We start from the raw sequence: 12,365 nt of genomic DNA, 5'->3' as shown, positions 1-12,365 counted from the left end.
ATTTTAAAATTTTCAACAAAAAAGGTAAACAAATGAAAAAACAAAACATATTAAGTACAAACTACTAAGTAATCCAAAACATTAAATAACATGAACAATAATTTTAACGTTGCATAGATCTAAGCAAGTGTGCCTCATGCACATCTGGTTCAATAACCATTTTAGTAAACTCCGTATCCTTCAACATATTAACTGAAAAAGCAGACATGTGTTACAAATTATGTTCATAGGTCATTTAAAAAATTAAAATATATAAGAAATACGTATTAAGCCTATAACATACTTGACGACGTATAGACCAACTTGAGTTGAGAGACGTATATGATAGATTTACTGGATATTGCACGATATGTTCGTACAATATTTATATGCCTCGATGTGTCTAGACGCAACTTTATAACGTGACCACTGTAAAATAATCAAACACATTATATTAAAAAAATATGTATACATATATGTGTTACTTAAAACATTAAGGTCATTATTAATAAAAACGTGGCTTACGTAGCATCTTGCAAATTAATCTTAAAAGTAAACATATGCTTTATTCTTTTCCCCTTGATGATTTTTCCTATAACATCTACAATAAAGGCAACAACATGTTAGACTTTTCACACAGACACACACATAAATATATATATATATATATATATATATATATATATAATATATATATATGGGCTATATAGAAAACCCTAAATATTTAAGAAACTCGGGAAACTCAAAGCTCCCGACTTTTTTTTTTTTGAAAAAAATAACACATGTAATATACATGTTTTTAAGAGTTTTGGGCCAAAAAAATCAAAAAAGCGCCAAAGGGTTTTTTTAAAAAAAAACAAATTTCAGCAACTTTCAGCATTTTTTGTCTAATACATGTTAGTCAACGAAGTTTTTGGAACTTGTTTATTTTTTTCTTAAAAAAGTACTCGGCGCTTTTTTGTTTTTTTTGGCCCAAAACTCTTAAAAACATGTATATTACATGTGTTATTTTTTTCAAAAAAAAAAAGTCGGGAGCTTTGAGTTTCCAGAGTTTCCTAAGAATTTTAGGGTTTTTTGTCTAGCATTACCCTATATATATATATATATATATATATATATATATATATATATATATATATATATATATATATAACAAATCCAAAAAAAATAGAAAGAATTTATGTATACCAACAATATGTTTGTGAAAACCCTTGTACTCTTTCAAAACATTAAAGCACGGCACCAGTGGATACAACGGAAAACCCTTTGAAACCTCATGTATACACGGAGTAAATTTTGTGCTTTCATTTATAACTATTTTGATACGACCATAAATTAATACGTAGCTTTTGTATGTTGGATAATCATTAAACTTGAAATTCTCAATTTGAAAATGAGAAACCGAAAAAACATGACCCACGAGTTCCATGCCATCAAATAAGTGAACCAAATTAGCGGGGACAATTGCTGCAAGTCTTCTTCTCTATAATATAAAGTATGTTACTTAAATATAATGTATGTAAACTTAAAAAACGAAATAAATAAATAAATGAACTTACATATTTATCAAGTAAAATAAGTAGTAATTTGTTTTTGCTGACATCATACCAAGTAAATTCAACACGTACAACACTAAGATTATACCATACTCCATAGTGAGTTAGTGAAGAAAAATCAGCTACAGTGTAATCTTCATCCATCTTCTGTAAAAAACAAATACAAATACCATAAAAGACTTAAAAAAATCTCTAATAACAAATTAAAAGAATAAAAAATGAAAGAACAAAAAAAGTAATAATTCTCAATCAAAATTAAAAGTAAAAAAATGCAATTTCTAAACTATATATACAAATGGGCCAGGTTATTATATAATGAATTGAGGTTTTGGGCCATATTCACTTAACAGGCTAGGTTTGATCTAAACAAAAATTGGAAATGGGCCGGGTTCGATATAGAAATACGGATATTAGACGGATAATCCGATTTAAGAAATGGATACTACATAATGCTAGTTAACTCAACCCTAGCCACAAATGTGATGAATCCAGCCTCTTTCTTGTCCAAAATCGCTTCTCTCTGCATCACGATTTCATCCTCATCATCAGTTTCCATGGCGATTCAAGATGGTTACACTTGTGTACACTCTCTTCAGCTCCGTCATACGTATCATCACTTCAATCGTTTCAAACTTTCAAGGTTTTTACCCCTCTAAACCCTAGCGTCTTATACATCATACTATTTTGTTTGATTAGGGTTCTTCATATTCGATTAACACCTTCATTGATAAACGCTTGTGCAGGATAACGATTGCAGATCTGTGTTTCGCCATTTTTTCGGTTAATGGTTATGGATCTATGGTGTTAGGGTTCTTTGGATTCGATTAATACCTTTTGGATTTTAGTGTTTCAGCTATTGACACATGTTCGACCTGTATTTCCGCAGTTCTTAGGGTTAACGGTTGTGGAACGATGATATTAGGGTTCTTCATATTCGAGTAAAACTTTTCGGATTTTAGGTTTTCAATTGTTCAAATATGACAGATCTGAGTTTCGGTAGTGTGATAGGTCTAGGATTGTTCCTTGAAGTGAGTATGTTACCACTGAGATAAAGACGTGGTCTAGATAAGCTCTAGAACATAGACAAATGGAGCTGTGCTGGATCCAAAACTTGGCAGACTCTTTGTAAGTTTTGTTTTTTATGTTTATCACTACATTATTGAATCAATTATTAAAGATTTTGTCTGTCTTAATGGGCTAACAGGAACGTTCAAATGAGGGACAGAAGCTAGACTTATCCTTAAGAGACTGAATCATCTTACAGACCTATTCTGCATCTTGCAACCCATGGTATTAATCATATATTATGGCACTGTAAGTGACTCTAACCACTTATTCAAACTCCTTACAATGCCTATTTGTTTGTTTTAATACAAAATTGTTTGAATTTAAGGATGTAATTTACACAATTCTTGTTGTTCACAACTGTTATAGTATGTGTTTTCTATATAACATTTTACAGTAGTTAGTTATGATCTGAGATTGTTAGATTCTACACATTTGATGAAAAAATGGTCTACATATATTAACACACATATCACAAACCTAAATGCTTTTAATTGCATTGTTTAAACTATAAAAACAAAAACACAAACAAACCTATTTGTAATAAAAGCTAATCTAAAGAGATTAAGAAACCATACTTTATTTCTCCAACTGGTTCTGCAAAGGTACTCAATATGATGCTTTTTAAGATAAACAAAACTGAAAGAAAGAAGGCGACATATCAAAAATCATAGAACTACATTATATAGAGCTAATATCTGAATTTTTCTCAGGGAAGTTAATCTATATTTAGACAGTTAATAAATCACGGGATAGTGGGAAAGTGGGCTGACTTAGTAACCTCTTTACAATAACTGCATAATCGGTTACTAAACCTATAAGTTTTATATCCCAGCTATTTTTTTTATTTGAATTTTTTTTATAACCGAAACTGATCTTTTTTAAACTTTCTAACAAAAGCTTAAACTATTGATAGAAGTTATATTTTACACTAATAAAGACATCTTTTAAAAAACTCTTAAAAAATCTTATCAACCATAAATTTCTTGTTTATATACACATATAAGAATTGTATTTGTATATCCTTACTTTTAGAAAACCATATTATTATTATGCTTAACATTATATATTCTTTTACTAATCTACTTTTAGTATCCTGCAGCCCTAAGTGAACTCTACAGAACTGACTTGCTTGCACTTCATGCCATCAGGTGCTATTATTTCTTTCTTAAACTTTTTTCCTTTCCTTGCATTAGGCATACTTGTTGCCGGACTAGTCGGGTCGGTGGTTGCTGGGACACAGGGTGGGCCATCACCTGTTGCATTAACTGTGACATTTGTTTGAATCTATGTAATGCATTATCCGTGTTTGTTGTTTGGTTTGTTCTTAATGTCTAGTTATTTGCATTGTCAGATGTAGGTGGCTTCCTTGGCATGGTTTGCGGTGGCACCTTGAGTGATGAACCACTGATCTGACCCTCTGTCTCGTGATAGCTTGTTGAGTGTTTGTTTTGATTCTTTTGGTGGTATTATTTGTGAGTATGATTTTAACTTATAGCATATAACCAATTGTTCAAAAACAACATTAACTTCAAAGATAACAACGAAACAAAAATAATTCAAAAGCATAAATAACTTAAAATAAATGATAAACATACTTGAAACACAAATTACTAAAGGTAAACCTAAACTCTAAATGAAGTCAAGAAGTTATTGTAACATGACTTGCAACATGAGACAACCTTAGGCCCACAATAAGCTGCACATACTAAACATGTTTTACCATTCACAACACCTCCTTCACTATAAACCACACAGTTCTCTTAACTATCATCATTTTCTTCTTCCCCTATAACTCCATCAGTTTTTTCGACTGCCTCCTCTTTCTCCATCTCCACCCCCTCATCTTTTTTTGCCATGTCCTCCGCAGCACGCACAATTCTCAAATGTTTCTTACCTTTAACATGAGTACTCAGATTTTCAGCACTCGTGCAAGTTACATCACAAAGCTCACATTTGAATCCATGAGTGGTAACAACTCCAGCATTCTGACAAATGTAAAATTATATTTAAAAACCTACCAAAATATATTTATTTAGCAAAAACAACAAAACCCGAAAGATTTTACCTTTTTAATATGCTCTTTGGACGCAATATGCGCATAGTACTGTTGCACACTATGACACACCTTCTTGCAAAGGGGACAACTTAAAACACTGTTGGGTTTTGCCCCGTTTTGTAGCACGATTTTAATTTTTTTATCCATTCTGAATAACAAAAAGAATACTGATTAAATTATTTATAATATTGTAAACGGAAGTTACTATCTAAAAAATAGGAATGTGGGATTATGGGAAGTTATTTGTGAGAAATTTGTGGAAGAGTGGGTGAGTGGAGATTGAAGTTTTATAACTAACAATTTTAAAATAACTGTAAGTTATAAAACTTAAGGATAGATGTTAATTTTATAAGTTTGGGTTTTTAACTAAATTAGACTACCAACTTTTTATATAAATCTAAATATTAAATGTACCAACCAGTATGAATGTTAGTAATTATATTGGCACAACTAAAATAATATTCACATGTACTCAATTTATCAAATATTAGTTTGATTTATATATACTTCTTTACTTTTAAATTCATACCTTTTACATGATTATTTGAAAAAACGTTTGTACTTGACTTTTAGTAGTCATACATTTGTTACTTGTAAATATTTGAAAGGTTATTATGTTGCAATTCCTTTTAAAGTGTAAAAATATATTTCTTCTGTAATAATATAAATGTATTTAAAAAAGAGAACGTGTTTTGTTAATGAAGCATATAATACCTAAACAATTTTTTAAGAGTTATAGTTCACATCAAATTACAAAAAAAAAAAAAAATAGATAAGACCCTTAGGATAACAAACTTTAAAACATAAACAACTCAGTCATCACACTAACATAATTAGCACAAACATTCTTAAGACAAGTTAGGATATACACGAACTACTCGGTTTCGGCTTTGAATTGATACCCTACGAATCTTATTTTTTCTCTTAAAAGAGGCAATGGAATCCGCTGTGTCACTAAGCTCATGCTCTTCCCCACTATCTTCTTCAGAACTATCCACATCTATTACTTCTGTCTTGTTCTCTTCTCCAAGGGATAACGACCTTTTGTTTGTTCATCCTTTTACCCAACGGTGCATCTATAATAAAGACGTTTAATATATTATATGACCACATGTATGAACACACCAACAAAATACCTCATCACTAAATTCCTGCTCTAGCTCTAGGTCTAGATTTGGATCCTTTAGATCTTTGGTGATTAACTGCTCCATCACATTGTCTGATACATAGACCTTTTTATCATCTTCTTCAGCCCTGTAAGTTGCTTTGACCTTACATGCATTAAAGACAAGTAATTTATCAATATACATGTTTGCATGCATACTCAAATACAATGCAGCATGTTAACTAAGAAGAGATAATATACATACAAAAAAGCTAGATTAATACCTGGATTTTTTTCTCAGTCATAAACTGCATCGAAATTAGTTTGGGCTCATACAACTCAGCCTTGTACACCGGTTCCATCTTCCAGTTAACACAAGCCAACAATTAAAAAGTAATTGTTACCATCACACAACACACTAAAACATGAGTTCACTACATAAAATACCTTGGAATTATGTATTTTTTTCAGAACGATTTTGACCATTCTGTTCCTTGCTGATTTAGACATATAAGATTTTAGGAGGAAGTATCTTCTTATACTGTCAAAACACATGTACACACCACAAAAACTTGACACGTGGCCACTACATCAATGCCCACTAATTCATTTAACTAAACATACGACGGTTTAGGAAGTTTTTGGCTTTCAAATTACTTGGAGGGAAACAACATATATAATTAAGGTGTTCTATTTCAGTATAAATACATTTTTTTTGCAAACATAAAGTAAAAAATGATGCTAAACTTTATATAAAACATAATAGTTCAAAAAATGGGTTCAATTTACAAACTTTTACAACTTGCTGCATATACAGTTTTTATTCTTTTTCACAGTTTTGATCATTAGATTTAGGACATAATATTTTAATATTTTTTTCTTGCTAACTGTTGTATCATGAATTCATCACACTAATATTTGCATGGAGATGGGAACTAACTGGAATTATAAGCTGAATCAAATGAAGAATGCATTCATATCTGTAAGGTAATCACAAAAACTATTTTACATATTTCATCACCCAATACTTATAACTTAGACATCTTATTTTGACTTCAATCTTATTGACATTACAGATAAGAAGGAAGCAAAGGATGCTCCCAAATTTTCAATGACCGATCAAGATGATGCAACAGTTTCAACTCCATGAGATAAGATCTATTCAGTATAAAGGACAAATTTTTCTTAACAATACGTTAAAGGATTCATTTAAAAACCAAGGAATATTTGATTCCGAAGCGGACAGTCAATTTGGCTTTTATTTAATCGAATCATTGGTAAGTTTTTGTTAGTTATTGTACCTTTACGGATTAATTATAATAATCAGACCTACTATATGTTAATATTTAGAAAGATTAGTTTTTTTCTATTAGTTAGTATACCTTTATTATTTAAAATAGAATAGAATCAAAATTATAAACATATTTAGAAAGCTTAGTTTTTTAGTTACTTATTCTACCTTTATTATTTAAAATATAATACAATAAATATTGTAAACATATGTTACCTATAAAACTATTAAAAACTATTTGTTTAACAAAATTTTATCTATTACTTTATTAATTAGTTTACATATAAATCTATTAAAAACTATTTGTTTAACAAAACTTTATCTATTACTTTATTAATAATTTTAATCAAACCATATAAATTTACTATTAAATAACAAAATCTATTATATTAATATTATATTAAACATCAAATCAGTTCAGATACCCCAATAAAGAAATTTAAAACCCTAATAAATATAAAAAAAATACATATCTACTCATTTCTACTCATTGCTCTCTCTCATTTACGGTGATACTATTCACCTTCTTCTACACTCTTCTTGCCGATTAGAACTTTCAAGCCTAATCAAGTATTTTTTTTTTATTTTCTTCTATATTTTACAGTTAGGTTTTACCATGTTCACTTTGATATCTTGATTTCATTTAATTTCAAGTATTACCTCAAAACTGTTTTGGTTTATATTGTTTTTGTTTTAAATCAGAAATACATACTTCCCATAACCGCTTGACAGTTACCAAAACCGGTTGGCAGTTATCACCTATATGTTCAACTGCATTTCGATTGTTTTTATAAGTTTTAAAGTTTTCGGTTTTTCCAAAAATATATTTAGGGCTGGTGCTGCCAGTTATCACCTATATATGTTCAAATGAATTTCGATTGTTTTTATAAGTTTTAAAGTTTTCGGTTTTTACAAAAATATATTTAGGACTGGTCCTGGCAATGTTGGCTCAAACACATAAGTCTAGATGGATAAAATAAAAATAAGAAAATGAAATAACATATCACTTTGACCCAAAACCCACCTGACTCATTCTAACCTTGCAACCAGAGATGTTATTGTTTTACTATTTTTAGATTAGAATTTGAACTAATGATTAAAACAACTGAAAAAACCGAAACTTTTCAAATAGTTTTGAGGGCTTGTGATTCGAACATTAGTTGTCATTAGTTCATGATTTGAATTTTGTTCAAGAACTTTATTCAATCGGGCTGATGTGTGATGCTCATTTCTAAAAAAAAAATTCTAATCTCATCTTTACCCAAACTCATCCTTAACAACCTGACCCAAATCTGATTTCGACTATTATAAGTATGAGATTTTTATTTTTTGAAAACATTCAGATGGAGTTTACAATACTAATCAAAGTAGCTGATTACAACGACCTGCAAGACCGACTGGTAAGATACATCCTGACCCAAATCTGATTTCATCACTTTTAAGTATTTGACTTTTATCCTAACATATGTGTTTTACATAAAAAATATTGTATATATAGGAACTCCCAAAAATATTGAGCAACCAGCTTCCCAAAAACTGTGAAATATTCAAACTTGTTGATTATACGGGAATGAAATACAAGGTTGCAGTCGAAAGCTTGGGTCGAAGAAGAAAAACACTACATGGGCCCGAATGGATGAGGTTTTTTCAGTCTATAAAACATAAGAACATAGACAAACTATGTTTCAAAAGATTGAAAGAACTTAAATTTGAGATACTTCTTTTAAACACTGACGGTTTGGAAATCAGAAAGCATTCCTCAGGAAGAGATTACATTCATGGCTGTTTGGTACAAGCTAAAGCAGAAACATACCATCATCAGGTAGAACTTTGCCACCTTGTTTTATATACTATTGTCTCTATTTTCTGAAAGAGAAACTTATAATTTATATTCTCTGTTTTGAATAAAATCTAATCTCACATTTCTGAAATGTGAGATCTATAGGATTTACCGCATGGTTTGCTGTGGCTGCTATCCGAGAGGCGTTTAAAAATCGACAACTTGTTTGCTAAAGTACACGGCCCTACGCAAAGTTGCAAGGTCGATGTGTGTTATGCTTTCCCTCCCGGAAATGAAAAAGGATTAGCTGTCGGTTTCATGGGGTCAGGTTGGACCACCTTTTGTGTTGAAAATGACATTGAAGAGGACTACCAACTGCTCTTACAATGGATGGGAAGCACTCCACAAGAGCACTTTAACTTCAATGTCCTGATATTTAACAAAGATGGCATCGGACTTCACGCAGCCACTACACATCAATGTAACCGCACCAAGCACCGCCACCACAACAGCCGCCCCAACTACCAGAAACAATTTGAACACCATGCCATAGAAACACACATGCTGGTAATTAAAAACTAACTATTAATATACTTTATTTTCATTATAATGATGGAGATTGAATAACAAAACCAACAATTTATTTTTACAGACGATACCGAAGAACTTTGTTCGAGATCACCAAATCAATAGCTACTGTAATGCTATGCTGTCATTTGGCCATGTCAAGTTTCTGGTACCGCTACGTGTAAGGACAGATCCAAGAAGAGTAGATGATGAAAACCATGTCATAATGTATGCGGACTGGCAGCATATCCTGGACGAAGCGGGGATGACTAAGGACAAAGTGATCAGGTTTGAGCTGGTGGGAGAAAAAAGTGTCGCAGGTGATAAGGTCTACTTCGAAGTTTGTTAGATATCATTTCGGAGAACTTTTTCGGATTCACTGGTTTATGTTTTTATTATGTTTGATGGACAACTTTCCTTTTCTAACTGCATGTAGAACTTTAACAGTCACATCCCATTACGATGTTATCGTAATTTTGGTTCGGGATGTCTAAAATATATAACTGAAATATCTATGTCAATTGTCTTGGGCTGTGATACAAACAGGGCCAGCCCAAGCCCAAGCGTTTTGAGGCTTGGGCTTTGGCCACCAAATTAATAGGGCACCAGATTTTAATAAAAGGTTGCATAAATTGATATATGATTTGGGCCTGACCTGCCAAATAACGTTAAAATGAATCAATATTGGCTGCAAAATGTATTTATTGTTTATCAAAAAGGCAGGCTTATGACCCATGTATGCAACATCGGACATGTATATTTAGGGGGAGTTTAGGTTACCTTATTTTCTATAGTTAAATCATTATAAGTGATAAATTCACAAACAAAATATGACATACGTAAATAACGTATCAATTTCAAACATCTTCTATATCTAATAACTCAATTCCTTAACCAAACTTACAACTTAAAATTAACAATATCAATAACAAATCAATAAATTCACTAATTCTAATAGTTAAAAATACATATATGCTTATAAGATCAATATTTTATGTTGACTTCAAACATTATGAAAATAAGTGCATAAACAACACTACATCAAGTTTATTAGTTTGCAACTGGTTCACATAAGTAACATAGAAAGCAACAAAAGTCTTATCACAAAAAGTAACAAAAAAAACATGCATAATGATTCAAGAAAACACATATTATCTAATCAGTATATTTCTTTGGCTTTTGTCTTGCTCGTTTAGGCCTTACTTGTTGATCACACTCATTAGAACACTCAAAAACAGATGTGGTAGCAGTTGTAACATCCCTAGTATTCGACTTTCTTGTATTAATGATAGAACCATTATCCGCTTCATAATCAAACGACTGTACCTGCTAAGAAAACTATTCAATGCAATAAAGCAAAGTACAATCAATGCAATAGGTGAAAATTAAAAAAACAATAACATACCAATGGTGTTTCATTAGACGAGACTGATGAAATGATTGGACCCCATAACAATTCATCAGCCATATCCATTTCTTCAGTTGAGACTCTTGAAAAAAACTCTGCACATTCATCTTCATTGTCTTCAAAAACATGATCTATATCATCCGTGCAAGTACTAATCGTAGATAAACTAATGTTATTCGCGTGCGATACGATATAATCCTTAATGAACTTTGACACAGTAAAGCGATAAGAATAGTGAGGTGCCAAGTTATATTCATCAATCTTAATCCGAAATGTAACACTCCTAGCACATAAAGAATCAACCAAATATGTGTGAGCCTATAAAGGATCATGTAACAACTATTATTAAAATCAATAATTAGAATGATAATTAATCAATAAGGAAACCCTAATTGAAACACCCAAGTAATTCTGCACTAACCCTAAAGTTTTCGAAACAATCAGAATCAGGATCAGGGCCCCTAAAACTTAGGGGGGTTAAAACCCTAGTAGATGTTTATCTTTCAATTTTGCTGTAAAAATGAAATTAGTTCGTGCAAGTTACTCAGCCAAGCTACTGGGACACGAAGCAAACCTAGGGTAGATTAGGGCCTGTCGCGCCACGCGACAGGAACAGGAGGACCCCTCGCGTGGCGCGAGGGGGGTGATTTTCTAACTATAAATAGTAGGCTGTGGGACTGGAACTTCTGCGTTGATTTGACGTTTAAATTCCAAATACACTTCGAGTTATGATAGAAATAATCTGAAAACACACACTAATATCGAATCGCTGCCGCGGAACAGGGTAATTACTCGATCGCTATTACGATTCATTTTCCGGGATCAATATATCCAAAGAATGTCTAAGTGCCGCCCACATTGGGTTATGCTTTGTCGTTTGTCGATAATTCGATAAATGAGTTGAAGCATTATACTTTGTCGTTTGTCGATAATTCGATAAATGAGTTGAAGTATTGCACTTTGTCATTCATTGTGAGAATTTGATCTCGTAAGTTATCGTAACTGCTGTATTGATCACTAACCCTGTTTTGTGTGCATTATTGTTGAAATTAGGTTAACAGAGCTAAAATCATATTCTGTCAGTACTAAATCTGCAATGTGAGTTATTCTTCTTTTATAAACTCTTTTCTCACAGTTTGTGAGTTGTTAACTATTTTACAATACTCCAAATTCATTTTTCCGAGATTATAATACCAGTGATTAAGTTGATGTAATCACCAAATTACAGCCAGTATGTGGGGTATTGTGCACAATATTATTATTATTGTTTCCTTCACATTAGGTGGGCGAGCCTAAATGTGACATACGTCATTCATTGGGGCAGCCAATGGTGATATGACCACTGTCACAGATCCGGTCGAGTGACAAATACTGTGGGTAGTTGGTTGATATCAGAAACATACGTAAAAGATCTTAACACTGTGAATAATCATAAAATGTGTCATTTTCAGTAACTAGAATAATTCACTCAGTATTTCCCGCTGACAAAATCTTTTTCAAACATGTTTCAGGTAATCTGCTGTAAATCAGGAAAAGTGCTGAGGAGCATTTCAAG

General features: G+C 31.7%; 2 protein-coding genes across 2 annotated transcripts; one reads left to right on the top strand and one right to left on the bottom strand.

Moving 5' to 3' along the window:
- Positions 1-4,363: 4,363 nt before the first annotated feature.
- Positions 4,364-6,126, bottom strand: LOC110907229. Its single transcript, XM_022152240.1, has 3 exons — positions 6,049-6,126; positions 5,796-5,930; positions 4,364-4,588 (listed from the first exon to the last, which is right to left on the bottom strand). The coding sequence occupies exons 1-3, from the start codon at positions 6,124-6,126 to the stop codon at positions 4,364-4,366; spliced, it is 438 nt and encodes a 145-aa protein (XP_022007932.1).
- A 2,272-nt stretch (positions 6,127-8,398) lies between these two features.
- On the top strand, positions 8,399-9,923 carry LOC110905804. Its single transcript, XM_035983041.1, has 5 exons — positions 8,399-8,455; positions 8,554-8,696; positions 8,805-8,877; positions 9,001-9,402; positions 9,488-9,923. Exons 1-5 carry the CDS (start codon positions 8,399-8,401, stop codon positions 9,749-9,751), a joined length of 939 nt encoding a protein of 312 aa, XP_035838934.1. The 3' UTR covers positions 9,752-9,923.
- The last annotated feature ends 2,442 nt before the right edge of the window (positions 9,924-12,365 follow it).

This window comes from Helianthus annuus, chromosome 14 (genome assembly GCF_002127325.2).
Source record: "Helianthus annuus cultivar XRQ/B chromosome 14, HanXRQr2.0-SUNRISE, whole genome shotgun sequence".
Classification (NCBI taxonomy): Eukaryota; Viridiplantae; Streptophyta; class Magnoliopsida; order Asterales; family Asteraceae; genus Helianthus; species Helianthus annuus.
This window is presented reverse-complemented; position numbering and strand designations above follow the sequence as displayed.